At 39.7% G+C, this 23,532-nt stretch overlaps 1 protein-coding gene across 2 annotated transcripts in view; it reads right to left on the bottom strand.

The window, feature by feature from the left end:
* LOC127666040 (sperm-associated antigen 6) overlaps positions 1–23,532 on the bottom strand; it is a 96,727-nt gene that overhangs the window by 31,321 nt on the left and 41,874 nt on the right. For both annotated transcript variants that reach the window (XM_052158741.1, XM_052158742.1), the window contains exon 4: positions 2,800–2,983. In XM_052158741.1, coding sequence (XP_052014701.1) covers positions 2,800–2,983 — 184 coding nt within the window. The remainder of the gene's footprint in view (positions 1–2,799; positions 2,984–23,532) is intronic.

Genomic DNA, 23,532 nt, shown 5'->3' with positions numbered 1-23,532 from the left:
CTAGCCCAGAAAGTTCTGAATACCCAAATACACAAATAGCATATCATATGACTCCCATGAAGAAGTAAGGAGAGGGCCCTGATCCTGGAAAGGCCGGATCCAGCATGGTAGGGGAGTAACAGGACAGAGAAAAAGGAGGGAGGTGATTGGAGTATGGATGTAGAGAAGGCTTCTGGGACATATGGGGAGGGGGGAACTGGGAAAGGGTAAAACGTTTGGAATGTAAACAAAGAATTTAGAAAAGAAAAAAAAGAAAAAAGTTCACAAAAAAGAAAAGAAAGATAACAATAGGCACGCTAAAGTGGATAGGGGAAAGCTCGTAAGGACTCAGCCCTACACAACGAGCTATAAGCATCTAAGGAATGCTAGAACCAGAAGACATGGTCCTTCCCAGGGAGGATCACACCAATGTGTTATCCAATACCAATGGTGATGTCTCAAAACACCTACAAATAACATTATATAGACTGAGCAGGGCATATTTATGTTTTCAGGAATATATTTGGTTTAAAAGAAAGCAAGGAAGGATATATGGGGGGGGGGGGGGCTTGAAGGTAGGACATCATCAGGAACACATGTCTATTGCTGCAAACCTAGCCAAGAACCCAAGAATGGAATAGACCTAAAATGAGAGCCTTCTACCATGCTGTAAATTAATGTAGTGTCCATCTGTTGTGTACATGCTTCTCTTTATGCACATGGGTCAGTGCAGCGCTCACCCCTCATTAATGAAGCTTCTTTTTGAAGTTGAGTTGAGACTGTTAGAGAGATCCACACCTGGTGATAAGGTAGAGAGTAAGTGACCATGGAAGCCAGCCCCACATGGGACATCTATAGCACAGTTCTTACACCTAAAGCTTGAGGAACGTGGCGGGTGAGCAGGGAAAAGATTTTAAGAGCCTGAGAAGCAGAGGAGGATTTCACAAGGGTCCACCCCTAGATGAAAAACTATAGGCTGTTCGTGTCTATGAAGGAAGGAGAAACAGTTGTTTTCGGGACATGTTCCGAATCCTAATTAGTCAGCCCTAAACATATGCACATCCAGGCAACACCAACTGGACTCAGTAGATGATATATGTAAGTATGTAGGTATACACACGCATATATAAACAATAGCTGTAAAAGATCCCACGAGTCTAAAAGGAAGTGAGAGTGAGAACACAGAGGATGTGGAGGAGAGCGGGGTAGTCATGGATCAAGTTCTCAACCCCAGTGAAACCCATTGGGTACACAAAATAAAATAATACAGTATAAGGAAGATGTGCTAGATAAGTTTATGTCAATTTGACACGATGTAAAGTCATCTGAGAGGAAGGAATTAAGGGAAGGTCTCCGTAAGATCAGGCTGCAGACAAACCTGTAGGGCATTTTATTAGTGATTGATGGTCCCATCCCTGGACTGCGGATGCTGTAAGAAAGCAGGCTGAGCAGACCACGGGGAGAAAGAGGTAAACAGAGCCCCTCCATGGCCTCTGCATCAGGTCCTGCCTCCAGGCTCTTGGCAGGTTTGATTTCCTGTCCTGACTTCCTTTGATGATGAACTGTGATGTGGAAACATAAGGCAAAAATAAGCCCTTCCCTACCACAGCTCCTCTGTGGTGTTTCATCATAGCAATAGTAACCTAATGAAGACAGAGGACTAGTTATGGAAAGGAAAAGGATTAGTGGGAGGGGGCCATACCAGAACAGGTAATAGGGGTTAGAGGGTAAGCAAGATGGGTCAGCCAAAATACAATGTGTGTGTGTGTGTGTGTGTGTGTGTGTGTGTGTGTTAATGAAGTCTACTGTTGTATATCATTAGCATATGCTAGTTATAAAAAGAAAAAGTGCTGCCTATTTTCCCAGTGGGTAGACACCAAACACTAGATGCTATGCAATGAATTTTAATATATTGATTTTAAAGTCTTCGGATAATAATATTCTTTCTCAACTTAATGTTACTTTGTTCTAGTTCTTTCCTGTCTCTAATGGTGTTGCTATGTTTCTGGGTTGCCACCAGTATTTTTAGGAGTAGATAGTAGAGTTGTATGATCAAGTAGTTAACACAGACTTGGGCATCAGAATTGAACCCAAATTCCGGTGTTACCATCTACATAATCTCAGGCATCCTTTCTAAGTTATACAGTTTAGTAGGGAGACAAGCACCTAAACAAGCTAGCTGAAAGTGGGGTGCAGAGCCAGGCTCATAATTATTCAGGACATAGTAGCTGCTATTTTATAAACTTTCTTTCCATAAACACAATGGAAAGAAACTGGAAGTTTTGAAAAGGCATCCTAATTCTACAAACTATAATACAAACACGTAGTTCTTTATAACCTATATCCATATGAAAACTTACAGGTATTATTAATAAATGTGTACCGTATTATATAATTTTATCATTTAAAACATAACTTATAACAAAGACTCAATGAATTCTCATGGGGTGACAATCCAATATATATTCATTAACAAACAACTTTCAAGGATATTTTTATTGGACTGGCTGATTTGGGATATTTATTTTGGTTGGCTTTGTTTATTTTGGTTTAAAGGCTGGACCTCACAGAATAGCTCAGTGTGGCCCTGAGCTTGAGGTCTTTCTACCTCGGCTTTCTGTATGCCAGTATTACAAGCATGCAACACTATGACTGGCTGCCAAAGCCTTTGAGGACCCATCCCACTCCAAATGGCTAGACTGTCATTCAAATGTGATGTTTCATCACATGTACAATCACCATGAAACTCAGTCTACTGTTTATTAACACTGAGTAATGTCATAACTCTAGAGTTTCCTTGTTTCCAAATATTCCCATTACCTGTGTTATGTCTTGCAATATATCCGAGTGCCCACGCTGCAGCCTCCTTGACTCCAGGGTCAAAATCCTCCAAGCAGATCACCAGTGTGTCCAGAGCTCCGCAGTCAACTATGGCCTGGGCCAGCTGAGGAGAGTGTTTACCAACTGCTCTCAGCACAAAGGCAGCTGCCTTTTTGTAGAAACGCTAACAGGGAAAAGAAAAAAACAAACCAAAGCAGCTTTAATTACTTTAAAGAGAGCTCAATGGATCTGGAAGACAAAGAGATAAAAACTTAGACTGAAAAATCACTTTGATTCTTTGAAAACACCCCCATTGCTCCTGTTTGGTAAACTGAAAATAAGGTATGTTTAAATTTACATTTTCAAATATCTTACATGTAAGTATGCATTTGGAAATTGTAAAAATCAAATATAATGTTTTCTGTAATGCTAAAAGTGGTAAGAGTTCTTGATATTGAAAGGTATTGTTTAACTCATGGGAATACTTGACTTTTCAAATACATCACTGTGCTATTAACTAACTCATTTCTGTCATTTGCCTTCCGTCTCTATGCATAACAGGACTCTCATGACCTCAATTCATTTTCCTGGTATCCTGAAATAACAGTCAGGTTTCAAGATGAACTTAGCAGTCACCACACAAGGTAAAATAGTCATAAATTTTAAATTTCTCCTGATAAGGAAATAAGCTAAGCAGTAGAATACGTTAATATATTATTGAGTTAATGTATTATATTGACAGAGCAATGTCATTGCCTATATGAACTTGTGAGCGTGAAGGTCCTTCTGTGGGTCTCTAGGGAATGTTAAGCACACAGGATGGCCCTCCCAAGGGAAAGAACATGTAACATTTTCCCATCCAGAAGGCTGGGCATTGGAGGCGATTTTACAGCCTGGTGATCTGAGTTATCTGTAGGGCCAGGCCATATCAAGACCCTACAGCGAGGACCAGAGGCAGGTGCCAGAGGCCAGGACACAGAGACTCAAACGACCTCTGTGCTGTGACTAAGACCAGGCCAGATCCTTCCCTAGGCCCTTAAGAAAATGCATGCAGCCTATCTCTGGAACCAGCTTGTCATAAGAAATGCCATGCACTTTGAGCAGAGTCATACTTTGTGTCTCCTTGTACACCAGGGATTGTATTACACCAGAAACTTGTTTTCCAAAATTTACTGTTTAAAATGTGGGCAATAAACCTCCTGACATCAGACTCTCTGTGTTGATCTCTGTGTCTGACTAAGTTAGGCTGAACAGAGTTTTCCTTCTCACCTCCTTGAGGTTCATTTCCTTGCCCACCCCTGAAACTGGTACCTAATGTGGGACACACAACCCTGGGAGAAAATAAGAAAAAACTATATTTAAATAGAAATTAGGGGTTTAGGAAACATGAGCTTCTCACTGGAAAGAGTTCAAAGACTTTAAGTGAGAGAGTAGGATTGACGTGAGTTCTTCACAGGCCTTTGCAACAAAGCATTTTGTACAATTATTGAAATATTTGTTAAGACTGGGAAAAATAAATATTCAGAAGTACAGCTCTGCAACTTTGTAAATATAGGAACTAATGTAATGGGAGCCCATGAAAGAAGAGATAAAAATCTATTATTAAAAAAAATGGAAAGAGAGAGAACTTTCTTCTAGATACATCTTGGCAGGGTAGGCAGAATAAAGTCTGAGGCCCCTTGGCTTCAGGCAAGCAACACACTTCTGGGCTCCTCCTCCACACTGCCCTCCTGCATGACTGCCTGGGATTCAGAGCTCGCTCCCTGTCAGACCTCTCCCCCCAGGGCCACCAGTGCACAGAGGCAACACCTGGGTTCCAGGGACTGGCGGGCAAGACTCCACAACCTACCTAGAGCTAGTGTGGCTACCCTAGAGCTTAGTTTCTGTTTGCTTACCTATTTGTTTACTTGCTTTTGCTCACATTGAGAATAACTCAATATAGATTGATCAGTGGTTCCTTCATGGGGGGAAAAGTTAAAAGCAATTGCAACTAGGACATAAAGCTGATGCTGATTAAATTTCCTTGGTCATTCAGTATAGGGAAGTTATTCTCTACTCCTGATCATTAAATCAATGCTTAAATGAGTGCTTAACTTCCATGGCAATTAATCTAAAAGAGAAAAATTTAAGAATTCAGGCTACATCAGATGTTTTTTAACTGAATCTGCTATTTAAATTTGGATGACAATTTATTGGGTCAGTCTTCCACTTGGGAAACTTTGGAAACCCAGCTTACACATCCTCACTCAAAATAGTTATCCTGAAGGAAGACTGAGGCTCAACGTTAGCTGACCTCATGTATACATTAGCACATGAAGGAGAGATACACTGGGTATGGAAATCAGCCTAAACTGAGATATAAGAAGATTGTAGAAAGGATACAGTAGAAGGAAACATTTGAGGCACTTGAGGATGGAGCCTAGTGAACAGGGAGTTGGAACAGACAGGACTCTGTTTGCAGATAGAAAGGGAAGAAAGGAATCATGTGCCCCTTCAGCCAAGTTTCTTCCTTTAAAACAGAGAGAGAATAGATTAAAAAATAATCTTATTAAACCCTATCTTATTAAAACATGACAGTTATACTGAACTATTGGCACTGCGTCTCTAGAAAACAGGAAGAGGAATGACCTGCCGAGATGGCAGCAGGAGCAGCTGTCACTAGTAAAAGGAAGCAGGAAGTGGCAAGGAAACTTCCTAATCCTACCAAGCCCTCCACCTCCCATTATACATTCCCTTAAGATGAAGGAGACAACTGCAGGTCTCCAAGATATTTTTAATTAGGATAGATTTTCTTTTTTACGGTGCAAGTGAAAAGTTTCCCTTAAATTGATGATTTATTATTATTGATACATACATATGAATATGGAAATATATAAACATAACACTAAGTTTGTTTACTGTGGTTTGTGTCTATACAACTTCAGAGCTGATGTTCTCACAGTATGTCATATGTCACTAGTGTAAAAAAAATGCTATATTAGTAATAGTGTTTTGCTGTGGCATGTTTTCTGCAATTTCTTGTTATATCACTAATTTTTTATGTTCTTAAGAAATTTATATTTACTTTTTTTAAATCTAAAAGAAAAAATTTTATTCTAATTATTTATATTCCACAAGTTATTTTAATTAATTTTTTTATTTTGTTGGGTATTTTCTTTATTTACACTTCCCATGTTATTCCCCTGTCCCAGATCCGCCCTCCCCACAAACCCCCTATCCCACTCCCCTCCCCTGCTCATATGAGGGTATTCCCCCACCCACTCCAGCCTCCCCACCCTGGTATTTCCCTAAACTAGAGCATAGAGCCTTCACAGGACCAAGGGCCTCTCCTCCCATTGATGCCTGACAAGGCCATTCTCTGCTACATATGTGGCTGGAGCCATGGGTTCCTCCATATGTACTCTTGGGTTGGTGGTTTACTCCCTGGGAGCTTTAGGAGGCGGGGAGCATCTGGCACTGTTGTTCTTCTTAAGGGGCTGCAAACACTTTTGCTCCGTCAGTCCTTTCTGTAGCTCCTCCATTAGGGACCCCATGGTCAATCCAATCGTTGGCTGTGAGCATCCAACTCTGTATTTGTCAGGCTTTGGCAGAGCCTCTGAGGAGACAGCTGTATCGGGCTCCTGTCAGCAAGCTCTTATTGGTATCCACAATAGTGTGTGGGTTAGGTAACTGAATATAGGATGGATCCCCGGGTGGGGCAGTGTCTGGATGGTCTTTCCTTCAGTCTGCTCCACACTTTGTCTCCGTATTTCCTCCAGTAAGTATTTTGTCCCCCCTTCTAAGAAGGACTGAAGCATCCACACTTTGGTCTTCCTTCTCCTTGAGCTTTGTATGGTCTGTGAATTGTATCTTGGTTATTCTGAGCATTTGGGCTGATACCCACTTATCAGTGAGTGAAGCATTCAGATCTGCTAGACTTGAAGTGCTCTGATCTTAGCAGGTGGTGACCTGCTGAGATTGGAGCCAGCAAGTTCTCTCGGACCTCTCCTTGAAGTCTGGGGGGAGGGATTTCTTCCTAAGCTATATATTGACTAATATGTATTAAAGTTTGAGTCTTGATCAGCACATTGTTGACTTGACTCATTTCTCTTTTCGCGGTTTCTCCATCTATCCCTAAGTTTCTCTTCCAGGAACCAGCCCCCAATAACAACAGAATACAACAATCAGTGAGTGCATACCATGTGTGTTCTTTTGTGACTTGGGTTACCTCACTCAGGATGAGGTTTTCTAGTTCCATCCATTTGCCTGTGAATTTCATAAATTCATTATTTTTAATAGTTGAATAGTAAGTACTCTATTGTGTAAATGTACCACATTTTCTGTATCCATTCCGCTATTGAGGGACATCTGGGTTCTTTCGAGCTTCCAGCTATTAAAATAAGGCTGCTATGAACATAGTGGAGCATATGTCCTTGTTATGCATTGGAACATCTTCTGGGTATATACCCTAGAGAGGTATTGCTGGGTCCTCAAGCAATACTATGTCCAATTTTCTGAGAAACCACCAGACTGATTTCCAGAGTGGTTGTATCAGCTTGCAATCCCACCAACAATGGAGAAGTGTTCTTCTTTCTCCACATCCTCACCAGCATCTGCTGTCCCTGAGTTTTTGGCTAAGGTCCCTTAGCCATTCTGACTGATGTGAGCTGGAATATCAGGGTTATTTTGATTTCCATTTCCCTGATGACAAAGGATGTTGAACATTTCTTTAGGTGCTTCTTAGCCATTTGATATTCCTAAGGTAAGAATTCTTTGTTTAACTATATGTGCTATTTTTAATAGGGTTATTTGATTCTCTAGAGTCTAACTTCTTGAGTTCCTTTTACGTGTTGGATATTAGACCTCTGTAGGATGTAGGATTGGTAAAAAATCTTTTCCCAATCCATTGGTTGCCATTTTGTTCTATTGACAGTGTCCTTTGCCTTACAGAAGCTTTGCAATTTTATGAGGTCCCATTTGTCACTTCTTGATCTTAGACTGTAAGCATTGCTGCTCTCTTCAGGAAAATTTCCCCTGTACCCATGTGTTTGAGGTTCACCCCCACTTTCTCTTCTATTACTTCAGAGTATCTTGTTTTATGTGGAGGTCCTTGATCCACTTGGACTTGAGCTTCATACAAGGAGATAGGAATGGATTGATATGCATTCTTCCACATGCTGACTGCCAGTTGAACCAGCACCATTTGTCGAAAATGCTGTCTTTTTTTTTCCACTGAATGATTTTAGCTCCTTTGTCAAAGATCAAGTGACCATAGATGTGTGGGTTCATTTTGGGGTCTTCAAAACTATTCCATTGATCAACCTGCCTGTCCATGTACCAATACCATGCAGTTTTTAAAATTACAATTGCTCTGTAGTAGAGCTTGAGGTCAGGGATGGTGATCCCACCAGAAGTTCTTTTATTGTTGAAAATAGTTTTCACTATTCTGGATTTTTTGTTATTTCAAATGAACTTACAAATTGCTCTAACTCTATGAAAACCTGAGTTGGAATTTTGATGAGGATTGCACTGAATCTGTAGATTGCTTTAGGCAAAATGGCCATTTTTACTATATTAATCCTGCCAATCTGTGAGCATGGGAAATTTTTCCATCTTCTGAGATCTTTAATTTCTTTCTACAGGCACTTGAAGTTCTTGTCATTCACGTGCTTGGTTAAAGTCACACCAAGGTATTTTATATTGTTTGTGACTATTGTGAAGGGTGTCATTTCCCTAATTTCTTTCTCAGCCTGTTAATCCTTTGAATAGAGGAAGGCTACTGATTTGTTTGACTTAATTTTATATCCAGCCACTTTGCTGAAGTTGTTTATCAGGTTTAAAAGTTCTCCAATGGAATTTTTGGGTCACTTAAATATACTATCATATCATCTGCAAATAGTGATAGTTTGAATTCTTCCTTTCAATTTGTATCCCTTTGACCTCCTTTTATTGTCTAATTGCTCGCACTAGGACTTCTAGTACTATATTGAATAGATAGGGAGAGAGTGGGCATCCTTGTCTAGTCCCTGATTTCACTGGAATTGCTTCAAGTTTCTCTCCATTTAGTTTGATGTTGGCTACTGGTTTGCTGTATATTGCTTTTACTATGTTTATGTATGGGCCTTGAATTCCTGATCTTTCCAAGACTTTTACCATGAAGGGAGGCTGGATTTTGTCAAATGCTTTCTCAGAATCTAATGAGATGATCATGTGGGTTTGTTTTGTTTTTTTGTTTGTTGTTTATATAGTGGATTACATTTATGCATTTCCTTATATTGAACCATCCCTGCATCCCTGGGAAGAAGCCTACTTGATCATGATAGATGATTGTTTTGATGTGTTCTTGGATTTAGAGTGCATGAGTATTTTTGCATCAATATTCATAAGGGAAATTGATCTGAAGTTCTCTTACTTTGTTGGGTCTTTATGTGGTTTAGGTATCAGAGTAATTGTGGCTTCATAGAACAAATTGGGTAGTGTACTTCCTGTTTCTATTTTTTGGAATAGTGTGAAGAGTATTGGTATTAGGTCTTCTTTGAAGGTCTGATAGAATTCTGCACTAAACCCCATATGGTCCTGGGCTTTTTTTTTGGTTGGGAGACTTTTGTTGACTGCTTCTATTTCTTTAGGGGTTATGATTTGGTTTACATGTTTTATCTGATCCTGATTTAACTTTGGTATTTGGTATCTGTCTAGAATCTGTGTCCTCAGGCCATTGCCACTCATATTTGGCTCCAGGATAAATAAATCATCTCTTTTTATTCCTTTGCAGTGAGAGCTATTTATTTCATCAACAGTGTCTATGATTTGGTTCCATATAAGTTTTGCTGTCATCTGTTTTCCACATTTAATTGTCTCTTTTCATTTCTCTCTCTCTCCATTTCAGTTGTTTCATTTCTCCTTTGGTTGGTTATCTTGTAACTCCTTGTAATTTTGTACACTGTTAACCCACTATGTCTGTCCATCATTTTTTGTACCTAAAAACAAAAAAAAAATCTTCTCTTCTACCATTCTGCATCTAAAATAGCCTCCAGACTTCCTTTCATACCTCAGCCCTGTGTACACTCCTTCACAGACTGGGCCTTCTTTCTTCATTTCCTCATTCCTCCACATGTCACTAATTAAATAATGATAATTTTTCCTCAAAAAAAAAAAAACTATGGGTCACACATTTTCTAAGCAATATCACAATGTTGCTGTCACTGAAGCATTAAAAGTAGTGTAAATGGTGGCCTGTAGCAAGAGAAAACAGAATTGCCGGAAAAAGTAAGAGAAGGTACTATGGAATGAATACCAGTCCTAAACATCTGTAAGAAACAGTTCCCACCCAAGAACTGTCCTTAAAGACTCATCAAAAATTAAATAAGCAGATAGAGGTGGGAAAAGGAAAGTTAAAACTGAAAGATATATCCAATTTTCTGAGAAACCACAAAATTGATTTCTAAGGTAGCTATACAAATTTGCACTCCCACCAGCAATGGAGGAATGTTCTTACTCTACATCCTCACCACCATGAGCTATACCTTGAGTTTTGTATTTTAACTATTCTGACAGAAGTAAGAATTTCAAAGTGGTTTTGATTTGCATTTCCCTGATAGCAAAGGATGTTGAACAGTGAGGGTTCTTTGCCAAGGATTTAGGGGCTTAGCCAGGATTTCAGATCCACCTAGGAGAGTATTTAGATCACCTCCCTTAGATAATTGTTCCATGTCCCCGTTGTAGTGGTCCCCAGTGTCTCAATCAAATGGCACTTTTGGATAAATAATGATCCCAGCATAGAAAGTTTCACAGCTTCTCTCTGTAGGACCATGCTGCCAGACAAGCATGACAGCAACCAGGCACCTCTGACAACACAGAGCAAATCAGGGACACCCCAAGCACCTCTGACAACACAGTGCAAATCAGGGACACCCCACGCACCTCTGACAACACAGAGCAAATCAGGGACACCCCAGGCACCTCTGACAACACAGAGTAAATCAGGGACACCCCAAGCACCTCTGACAACACAGGCAAGCACCTCTGACAACACAGAGCAAATCAGGGACACCCCAAGCACCTCTGACAACACAGAGCAAGCACCTCTGACAACACAGTGCAAATCAGGGACACCCCAAGCACCTCTGACAACACAGAGCAAGCACCTCTGACAACACAGAGCAAATCAGGGACTTCCCAAGCACCTCTGACAACACAGAGCAAATCAGGGACACCCCAAGCACCTCTGACAACACAGAGCAAATCAGGGACACCCCAAGCACCTCTGACAACACAGAGCAAATCAGGGACACCCCAAGCACCTCTGACAACACAGGCAAGCTCCTTTGTCTGTCTTGCCAGCAGGCTGTAAGCAGCTTCATGCTATTCTGTCCACTTGGGAGGAACAAAAAACAAAAAAAAAAATTTTTTTTTAAAAAATCTTGCTCAGGCTTTTGTGACTGGCCACTGGTCATGTGGTAGAGCTAAGTAAGACCAAATTTAACCCATCTTCTTTCTCAGGGAGTTGGATTCTCCCTTCCTTCCCACTCTATCACAGTTTCCTAAGAGAACCTGAGACACTTTCAATCAGGTTTTGGTGAAGGGAAAAAAATAATCCCAGCAGGAGCACAGAGCAGATCTTAAATGTTTACAGCTACAGATGGCATGCAACGTGGTAGGCTTGTACCCACTATTAAAAATTCTTTAGATTCTCAGATGGAAAACCTGACTTAGATTGGGGAGAATTGCCTGCTTAGCAGAATATAGATTTTGCCGAGCCACATGGCTGTTTCTTCCATGATTTGGTTCCACGTTTGCTTTGTACTAGTTATTGAGAACCAGTACAAAGAGTTTGGGCTCAGAGGTGCTGGAAACCCTGCTGTGCAGACAGACTGGCTACTCAAAAGGCAGAGGCAGGCAGTGGTTGCCTCTCACAATGAGATAAAGAACAGAGATGGATGAAATTTGATTTAATTTGTTTTAAGGATAGAAAAGAGGATAATGACAATTGTTTAAGTGTTTTTAAGTACACATGGAATAAAGACATCCAGGCCTTTGATCTCAAATGTAGGAAACAGGCACAGAGATAGAAGGGAAAATAAATGAGAAAAATGCTTTAAAGGAAATTTGAAAAGGTCTATGACAGTGCTGGGTCCTAGGAATATGGTCCACACAGGAATTCTGGGATAGCTTAGACTGGCATTCATTCATACATCAGACTGAAAATAATTTAATTGAAGTTAAAAACATTGGGAAAGATACTAATTCAAGTTAAATAAACAGAAAAGGGATATATATATACCCACAGAGAGATATTAATCTCCTAGAAGGGAGAATTTAAGTTTGTACCTATAAACAAATAATTTAGGCCTTGATCTCATGTAAGTCATGAGCAGGAAATAAGAAGACATTATCTCAGACAGATAATAATGTTTGTTTAGATTGTTTTAATTGCTTTGAGTTGTTTTAATTATCAAACTGAAAATGATAATAAGTTTTGTGGTATTTATGATATTAAATATCCTCTGGGGGAAAGGTCAAGCTACTAAATTGAATCAAATTATACCTTTGAGGAACTCAGGTTACTGGATCAAGGACATGCTATTTTGGGAGAGAGGCTCTGTATTTGTGTTAATTGGAAAGGAGAAGAGATTTTGGACCCTTTCCAGAGTGATATGGATTAGATATGACAAGGGAAGACCGCTTGAAGATATTGGCTACAATAAAGAAAACTGCAAGAATATCAAACGTGACAGGTAACTTGATCTGCTGATTCCTCAACATGGGAACCACCCTATAACTGGCTTAGACACGAAAATGTTTCTAGCCACAACTTCAGCTAAAATAAGATAATAAATGTTATTGATTATGGAATCTTTAAGATTCATTGTGCCATCCTTCACATGGTATGAAGATTTATTATGATTGATTATTGATCAAAATAAAAGGATAGTTGTCTTTCACTTGCTCAAATAAGGAACAAAATTTCATTCTTAACTGATCTTTGCACCTCGCACAACCCTTACAAATATCTTTTGTTTATTTGTTTGTTTGTTTTTTCAAGACAGGGTTTCTCTGTATAGCCCTGGCTGTACTGGAAATCACTCTGTAGACCAAGCTGGCCTCGAACTCAGAAATCTGCCTGCCTCTGCCTCCCAGAGTGCTGGGATTACAGGCGTGTGCCACCACCGCCCAGCCCAAATATCTTAATAGAACTAAAATTTTAGTTGTGAGATTCATATATTACAGAATGTATAGCTTTGACAAGATTCATCTTCGAGGATGCTGAAATAACTTGCTGTTCCGACTCCCTGCTTCCTGATGCTTTTCAGGGACTTGCTTCCAGAACAGCTTCAGGAATTGCTGCTGATTCCTGATAGACTTAGTTCATCCAGCCTTTCAGACAGATCCCAGAACTTCAGTCAAACCCTGAGCCTTCCAAGTATACAGAGACTGGATAGCAAATGCTAAAGCTAGCTTTCTTAGGTTTAACCAATTTTTCTAATTTTCCTACCCCTCCCAACCACTCCCCTACCCCTTTAAGAAAGTTTTTGTCACCCCTATTCAGCAGAAAAATGTTGTGGGGAGTCATTATCCCAATCTCTTGGGTTTGAGTGTCTGGTTATGGTTATTTTATAAATTATTGATAGGTTATCATTCTAATGGCTAATTTGTAAATGGTCATAATTTTGAACAGGGAGAAAATAGAAAGGGTAGATTACTAAACTTATTCTTAAACAAAATATTGTATAGCCACAATCTTACATTGATTAAAAAATCTTTATAATTGATGCAAAATTGAAGTTATAATTTCTAACATTGGTATAGAACTTATAAATTGATATAGAATTAAAATTTCATTGGTATAATCTTTGTATATTGATATAAAATTTGAAATTAATGTTGTTACTCTTAGATAGGCATTGTACCTATGAAACTCATTTAAGAATAAAAGGCTTTGACCCTGTCCTTCTATCTGCTATTACAAACTATTTGAGATGATTAAGTAAACACAAGTTAAGGGCCAGAAAGTAAACTCATAATAATATTAGATCCTGATTTAATTATAATGAAGTTTCAACTAGAAATAGCTAAAAGTAGACAAGGTTTAACAGTTCAGATAGATAGTTCAGTTACATAGATAGTCTTCAAAACCATTAGAAATCCACAGAATATAACATATAATGTTATTTCATTTTTAAAGACCAATTGACTACAAGACATATCCACTCCTGACAGCATCCCCATTCCCCTTAAAGGAAGATAAGAAACCTCCAGGTAGAGTTGCTTAACATGGCAAGGTAGCCACTGGGCAGGAATTGCCCTTATCTATCTGAAGACATAAAAAACAGTGCCCAGAAAAGGACATACATGCAGGATAGTTGACAGCTTAACTCTGCCAAAACACAGTAAGCTAGTCCTTCATATTTTCCTGCTTCACATAAGGTCTGCCAGATGGTTCTAGGCCAGAAGGCTAAAGACAGATGCTCCAACATTTTGAAAAATAGGGGACTGTCCAGGTAGTTAACTGTCTCTACAATTTGGTTACATTTTGGAAGCCATGTTTTTGTGGTTCCTATATATTCACGTAATATTAATTTCACTCTCAGATTTCTGACAGGTTGAAGACTAGTTATAGTCTCATAATCAAATTTAAGTTGTTTAGCATTGAGGAAAGTGATGTTGATTTGAAAGGATGATTTTGTTTTCAGATGGTAATACAAGTTAAAATCAAAATATAATTCAGGTATAGAATTGTAAGCTCAGTAAGTTAGGATATATGTTAGAGTAATGTATATAAATTGACCACGTTGATAGACTGGACATTATTAGTATATAGCATACCTTATAGTTTATATAACTGTTGACTATGTTCAATGTAAATATGAGAGAAAGGCCTTTTTATTGGATGAAAAGGTGAGATGTTGGGGATTTCATTTGTGCTTACATGGGAATTCACATATCTACTGCAGGTCCCTAACAACAGTTGGTTTTTTGGCTGGTCAATAAAGACCCAGCAGCCAGTGGCTGGACAGGAGGACAGAGGCTGGACTTTCAGGATTCCTGGGCAAGAAACACAGGAGAGGGGAAGAAAGGATTCTGCCATTAGGAGGGTATAAGAGACTGACCACATGGGAAAAGGTACAGGAGGGAGAGACCACTAACATGTAAAAATCAGGGAAACTAGCCTCAGGAGCCACTTCCCTGATTGGGTTTGGGGTAGCAGAGATGAAATACAGATTTAGCAAATATTAACTCAGGAATATCAGTGGGGAATGCATTAGCCACATAGAAGTTTGGAGTGGCCCAGCCATTGAGCTAGCTAAGGCATAGGAAAATATAAAGGTTGTAAGTGTGTTTCTTTCATTCATGAATCCACAGCTCTAGGGTGGGTGCAGAGCTGTGCATACACCCACCAGGAGCATAGAGCAAACTTTAAATGCTTACTGCTACAATGATTTCCTCTTGGTGTGCTTAGGTCTAACACTGCCTAAGACCACCTGATCTCAGGCAGTTGCTTTTCTACCTGGGTAAAAAAGGCAACACAAGGATATTAAGGTTTTAAAGAAAGATTTACTTGAGAGGCCAAACCTACTCCATCTAGGGACCAGACTTCATCTTAAGAGAAACTTGACCTATAGTTGAACCCAAGCTGCACCCAAGTACCAAGAAGGACCCCCATGGCTTGCCCTTGGCAGTTACTCTCTAGCTACTTCCTAGCAACAATCAAAGACTAGTCTGATTGTTTTAGATATACTTTCAGACTGTTTGTAATTGCTCATGGTTTTGCTTCAGAGCATTCACCTGTCAGCTAACAATAGTCATACAATTATATCTTGCCAGGCTGTAAGCCCCTCACTTGCTCACCATTTCCTAGAAGGCCTGGTCCCACTGAGACCTTGGTGTTTCACACTCCCATTCTACTGTGTCAGAGATAGCAGTATTGCTTAAGCTCGAGCTTAAATAAAGACCCAGTACAATTGCATCAGTTAGCTCCTTGGTGGTCTTTTAGGGCTTATAACTATTTTTAAAAAGTTGGTTTCTAAGAGACTTAATATTCCCTGCCACCCAGAGCATTATAATTCTGTGTGATCACAGCCTACACTATTTCACATTTGAATAGGACAAAATGGCACCAAAGTTACTTCCTCCTTATACACACACACACACACACACACAAACTCACTTTTTTTTAATAAGGGGGTGATTCCACATTTAATCTGTGAAATACTTGGATCCTAGAAGGCCTTGTACTTCATGGCTATAATTTATCAAGAAGCTAAGCTAAGGTTCCCCTCTACCCCATTCTCTCTGCTGTGGTAGACCCCAGCCATTCTGCCACAGAGAAGGCTCCATCTCCTGATACTTCCTGGAGAACCAGCCATATGCAGGGCATTTGAGAGAAAGGGAACCCCAGGAGTACAGATACACAGGCTTGCAGGACAGAGAAGCCACAGTTAGAGACAGCAAGACCAGCTAACACCAGAGATAACTAGATGGCCAAAGGCAAATGCAACATCATTACCAACAGAAACCAAGGCAACATGGCACCATCAGAACCCAGTTCTCCCACAACAGCAAATCCTGGATACCCCATCACATTGGAAAAGCAAGAGCTGGATTGAAAACCACATCTCATGATGATGATAGAGAACTTCAAGAAGGACATAAATACCTCCCTTAAAGAAATACAGGAGAACATGGGTCAACAGAAGCCCTTGAAGAGGAAACACAAAAATCCCTTAAAGAAATACAGTAGAATATGGGTCAACGGGTAGAAGCCCTTAAACAGGAAACACAAAAATCACTTAAAGAAATATGGGAGAACATCGGTCAACAAACAGAAGTCCTTAAAAGGAAACACAAAATTCCCATAGGGAATTATGGGAGAACATGGGTCAACAAGCAGAAACCCTTAAAGAGAAAACACAAAAATCCCTTAAAGAAACACAGGAGAACATGGGTCAACAGGTAGAATCCCTTAAAGAGGAAACACAAAAATCCCTTAAAGAATTTAAAGAAAACACAAACAAACAAGTGAAGGAACTGAACAAAACTATCCAGGATCTGAAAATAGAAGTAGAAACAATAAAGACATCACAAAGTGAAACATTTCTGGAGATAGAAAACCTTGGAAAGAATTCAGGAGTCATAAATGCAAACATCAACAACAGAATACAAGAGCTGGAAGAAAGAATCCAGGGTGCTAAAGATTCCATAGAAAACATTGACACAACAGTCAAAGAAAATGCAGAATGAAAAAAAGCTCCTAACACAAAACACCCAGGAAATCCAGAACACAATGAGAAGATGAAACCTAAGGATTATAGGTATAGAAGAGAGTAAGCATTTACATCTTAAGGGGCCAGTAAATATCTTCAACAAAATTATAGAAGAAAACTTCCCTAACCTAAAGAAAGAGATGTCCATGAACATACGAGAAGCCTACAGAACTCCAAACAGACTGGACCAGAACAGAAATTCCTCCCATCACATGATTATCAAAACACCAAATACACTAAACAAAGAATATTAAAAGCAGTAAGGGAAAAAGGTCAAGTAACATATAAAGGCAGACCTATCAAAATTATACCAGACTTCTCATCAGAAACTATGAAGGCAGGATGATCCTGGGCAGATATTACACAGACACTAAGAGAACATAAATGTCAGCCCAGGCTACTATACCTACTGAGCAAAACCCTCAATTACCATAGACAGAGAAAATAAGACATTCTATGACAAAACCAAATTTACACAATCTTTCCACAAATCCAGCTCTACAAAGGATAATAGGTGAAAAATACCAACACAAGGCAGGGAAAAACACCCTAGAAAAAGGAATAAAGTAATCTTCTTTCAACAAACCCAAACACAAACAGAATTTCACCTTTAACAAAGAAGATAACAGTGAGCAATAATCACTTTTCCTTAATATCTCTTAACATCAATGGTCTCAATTCCCCAATAAAAAGACATAGACTAACAGACTCGATATGTAAACAGGACCCAACATTTTGCTGCCTACAAGGAACCCACCTCAGTGACAAAGGCAGTCACTATTTCAGAGTCAAAGGTTGGAAAACAATTTTCCAAGGATATGGTCCCAAGAAACAAGCTGGAGTGGCCATTCTTATATTGGACAAAATCTATTTTCAACCAAAAGTTGTCAAAAAAGATAAGGAGGGACGCTTCATACTGGTCAAAGAAAAAGTCTACCAAGATGAACTCTCAATTCTGAATATCTATGCTCCAAATAAGAGCAAACACATTCATAAAAGAAATTTTACTAAAGCTCAAAGCATACATTGCACCCCACACAATAGTAGTGGGAGACTTCAACATCCCACTCTCAACAATGGACAAAGCATGGAAACAGAAACTAAACACAGACACAGTGAAACTAACTGAAGTTATGGATCAAATGGCTCTAGCGGATATTTATAGAACATTCCATCCTAAAGCAAAAGAACTTTACTTTCTTCTCAGCACCTCATGGTACCTTCTCCAAAACTGACCACACAATTAGTCACAAAACAGGTCTCAACAGATACAGAAATATTGAAAATATTCCATACACCTTATCAGATCACCGTGGCCTAAGGCTGGTCTTAAGTTGAAACAAAAACAATTGAAAACACACATACACATGGATTTTGAAGAATGCTCTTCTCAATGATAGCTTAGCCAAGGAAGAAATAAAAAAAAAAAAAAGAAATTAAAGACATTTTAGAATTTAATGAAAATGAAGACACATCATGCCAAAACTTATGGGACACAATGAAAATAGTGCTAAGTGGAAAACTGATAGCTCTAAGTGCCTCCAAAAAGAAAATGGAGAGAGCTTACACTAGCAACTTGACAGTGCACCTAAAAGCTCTAGAACTAAAAGAAGCAAATACACCCAAGAGGAGTAGACGGCAGGAAATAATCAAACTCAGGGCCAAAATCAAACAAATAGAAACAAAAAGAACTATACAAAGAATCAACAAACCCAGGAGCTGGATCTTTGAGAAAATGAACAAGATTGATAAACCCTTGGCCAAACTAACCAGAGGGCACAGAGGCACTACCCAAATTAATAAAATCAGAAATGAAAAGGGAGACATAACAACAGACACTGTGGAAATTCAAAAAAATCATCAGATCCTACTACAAGAGCTTATACTCAACAAAATTTGAAAATCTGTACAAAATCGACAACTTTCTAGATACATACCAGGTGCCAATGTTAAAACAGGATCAGATACTATCTAAATAGTCCTATAAGTCCTGAGGAAATAGAAGCAGTTGTTAATAGTTTCCCATCAAAAAAAAGCTCAGGACCAGATGGGTTTAGTGGGGAATTCTATCAGATATTCAAAGAGAGCTAATACCGATACTCTTCAAACTATTCGATGAAATAGAAACTCGAGGAACACTACCCAACTCATTCTAGGAAGCCACAAAAATGCTCATACCTAAACCAAACAATGACCAAGCAAGGAAAGAGAACTTCAGGCCAATCTCCCTTATGAACATCATTGCAAAAATACACAAAACTCTGGCCAACCAAATTCAAGAATGCATCAAAACAATAATTCACCATGATCAAGTAGGCTTCATCCCAGGGATGCAGGAATGGTTCAATATACCGAAATCCATCAATGTAATCCACTACATAAACAAACTCAAGAAAAAAAACCACATGGTCATTTCATTAGATGCTGAAAAGACTTTTGACGAAATCTAGCATCCCTTCATGATAAAAGTCTTAGAGAGATCAGGAATCCAAGACCCATACCTAAACATAGTGAAAGCAATATACTGCAAACCAGTAGCCAGTATCAAACTAAATTGAGAGAAACTTGAAGCAATCCCACTAAAATCGGGGACCAAACAAGGCTGCCCACTCTCTCCCTATCTATTCAATATAGTACTTGAAGTCCTAGCCAGAGCAATCAGACAACAAAAGGGGGTCAAAGGCATACAAATCGGAAAGGAAGAAGTCAGAATATCACTATTTGCAGATAGTATACTTAAGCGACCCCAAACTTCCACCAGAGAACGACTAAAGCTGATAAACAACTTCAGCAAAGTGGCTGGATATAAAATTAAACAAATCAGTAGCCTCCCTCTACTCAAATGATAAACAGACTGAGAAAGAAATTAGGTAAATGACACCCTTTACAATAGTCACATATTACATACCTTGGTGTGACACTAACCAAGCAAGTGAAAGATCTGTATGAGAGGAACTTCAAGTCTCTGAAGAAAGAAATTATAGAAGATCTCAGAAGATGGAAGGATCTCCCATTCTTATGGATTGGAAAATTGATATAGTAAAAATGGCCATCTTGCCAAAAGCAATCTACAGATTCAATGCAAGCCCGTTCAAATTCCAAATCAATTCTTCATAGAGCTAGAAAGAGCAATTCTCAAATTCATTTGGAATAACAAAAACCCAGGATGGCAAAAACTCTTCTCCAAAACAAAAGATCTACTGGGGGAATCACCATCCCTAACCTCAAGCTCTACTACAGAGCAATAGTCATAAAAAAAAAAAAAAAAACTGTTTGGTATTGGTACGGAGACAGGCAGGAAAATCAATGGAATAGAATTGAAGACCCAGAAATGAACCCACACACCTACAGTCACTTGATATTTGACAAAGGAGCTAAAAACATCCAGTGGAAAAAAGACAACATTTTTCACAAATGGTGCTGGATCAACTGGAGGTAAGCATGCAGAAAAATGCAAATCAACCCATTCTTATCTCCTTGTACAAAGCTCAAGTCCAAGTGGATCAAGGACCTACACATAAAACCAGACACACTGAAGCTTACAGAGGAGAAAGTAGGGAAGAACCTTGAACACATGGGCACAGGGGAAATTTTCCTGAATAGAACACCACTGGCTGATGCTCTAAGAACAAGAATCGACAAATGGGACCTCATAAAACTGCAAAGCTTCTGTAAGGCAAAGGACACTGTCAATAGGACAAATTGGCAACCAATAAGTGGGAAAAGATCTTTATCAATCCTACATCTGATATAGGGCTAATATCCAATGTATACAAAGAAGTTTGACTCCAGAGAGTTTGACTCTTTTAAAAAATGGGGTACACCTTGGTCCGGGAAAGGTTCCATATAGCCATGTTGGGGAATACCATGAAGGGAAGCGGGAGGGGGTTGACTGGGGAACAGGGGGAGGGAAGAGGGCAGATGGGACTTTCAGGGAGAGGGGAACCAGGAAAGGGAAAATCATTTGAAATGTAAATAAAGAATGTATCTAATAAAAAATTTAAAAATTAAAAAATGGGGTACAGAGCTAAACAGGGAATTCTCAACTGAGGAAACTCAAATGGCTCTAAAGCACCTAAAGAAATGTTCAGCATCCTTAGTTATCAGGGAAATGCAAATCAAAACAACACTGAGAGTCCACCTTACACCAGTCAGAATGGCTAAGATGAAAAACTCAGGGGACAGGAGATGCTGGAGAGGATGTGGTTAAAATGGAACACTTTGCCATTGTTGGTGGGATTGCAAGCTGGTAATACCACTCTGGAAATCAGTTTGGAAATTCCTCAGAAAATTAGACAGAGTACTACCTGAGGATCCAGCTATACCACCCAGAAGATGCTCCTACATGTAATAAGGACACATGCTCCACTATGTTCATAGCAGCCTTATTTATAATAGCCAGAAGCTAGAAAGAACCCAGATGTCCTTCAACAGAGGAATGGATATAGAAACTGTGGTATATATACACAATGGAGTACTATTCAGCTATTAAAAACAATGACTTCATGAAATTCTTAGGCAAATGGATGGAACTAGAAAGTGTCAACCTGAGCAAGGTAACCCAATCACAAAAGACCACACATGGTTTGCACTCACTGATAAGTGGATGTTAGCCCAAAAGCTCAAAGTAAACAAGTTACAGTTCACAGACCACAGGAAGCTGAAGAAGAAGGAGGATTTAAATGAGGGTGCTTTGTTCCCTCTGAGAAAGGGAACAAAATGCTCACAGGAGCAATTATGGAGACAAAGTGTGGAGCAGAGACTGAAGGAAAGACCACCCAGAGACTGCCCTACCTGGAGATTCATCCTATAAACAGTCACCAAACCTCAACACTATTATGGATGACAAGAAGTACATACTGAAAGGAGCCTGTCATGGTTGTCTCTGGAGGGGCCCTGCCAGAGCCTTATACATATAGAGGCAGATGTTAGCAGCCAACCATTGGTCTGGGCATGAGGTCCCCAATGGAGGAGTTGGAGGGCAGACTGGAGGAACTGAAAGGGTTTACAGGCCCATGGGACGAACAATGATTTCAGCCACCCAGAAGCCCAGGACTCCCAGGGACTAAACCATCAACCAAGGGGTATGCATGGTTCCAGCCAAAAATGTGGCAGAGGAAGGCCTTGTCGAGCATCAGTGGGAGGAGTGGTCTTTAGTCCTGTGAATGCTCAATAGATGCCACAACAAAGAGAAATCAAGTAGGGGGGGAGGTGGGAATGGGTTGGGAGAAGGAGCATATACTTGGAGGCAGGGGTGGGAGCAAGGGTTGAAGGTTTTGGGGGATGGGGGAAGCCAGGAAAGGTTTTAGCATTTGAAATGTAAATGAAGATTATATTCAATTAAAAAAAAAAAAAACAGCTAAGCTCAAACAAAAAGTAGCCATGTGGCTTTGTCATCATCTTGGCTGGTGATACTATTAAGATGGTAGCTGCCATGTGACATGGCCACCATCTTGCCTAGTGATATCATCAAGATCATGAAGGCCAAATTGACTTCATTGCCACTTTGGTTAACACAAGTTATAGCATAATCCAAAATGGTAGCATTGCTGATACTTCCTAGTACCACTGAGCCCGCAGGGCCTCTGGCAAGCACTTCCTGTACCACAGGCATTCAGTCACACGTCCCAGGCCTCTTCTCCATTTTCATTATCACTCTCCTAAATGTCTAAAGAGATCGTGGAAATGTGAGGGCCAGAGGAGTCTCTGTTGTCAAGTGATAAAGTCACTCCTTTTTTATATTGAACTAAGGAAGTAATGACAAACTTCCATGAAGGGACTTCTTTTTTCATCCTATAGAATGTTTTACATGAAATGCTTACTAGTTTTCAGAAGAGAGTTAGAAGGTTTGCCTAGCCATGTACATCCACCACTAGAACCAGCAACCAAATGAGGCTAATACTTGGGATGGCAAGACCTGGGAAGCTCATGGGAATTTGCAGTCTCTACTAACAATAAATTGTTATGAAAAGTCAGTGGCAATTGTCTGGTACCATCATCTCTCTCCATGAGCCTCTGAACAAGGCCCCAACATGAGGAAGAAATTATTCTTCCTGTCTTTTTACCATGGCTTAACGTAAGCCCATCTTCTTAGTGGTGGTCCCTTGCCAGATGATTGAGCAGGCCCCACTGGAATGTTAAATCTTCATATAGCTCAAAGACTCTATTCTCTTGATCACAAGCTTTTTCTTAACAGGCTACTTTGGCTTCTGTTGCTGTGATAAACCACTGACCAAAAAGCAACTTCAGAAAATGTGTTAGGCATACATGTCTGAACACAATCAAACATGAAGGAAGTCAGGGCACGAACTCAAGCAGAAGCAGGAACGAGGGAGGGAAGCTTCTTAGTGGCCTGCTCATCGTGGCTGGCTCAGAATGTGTTTTATACAACCCAGAGAGACTGCCCAGAGGTGGCACTCCTACAGTAAGTAGTCTGACAGTTTCCATATCATTAGCCAAAGAAATACCCTACAAGCATTATCACAGGACAAAT

This window comes from Apodemus sylvaticus, chromosome 15 (assembly GCF_947179515.1).
Source record: "Apodemus sylvaticus chromosome 15, mApoSyl1.1, whole genome shotgun sequence".
NCBI lineage: Eukaryota > Metazoa > Chordata > Mammalia > Rodentia > Muridae > Apodemus > Apodemus sylvaticus.
Note: the sequence above shows the minus strand (reverse complement) of the source record. Positions and strands in the feature narration are given on the sequence as shown.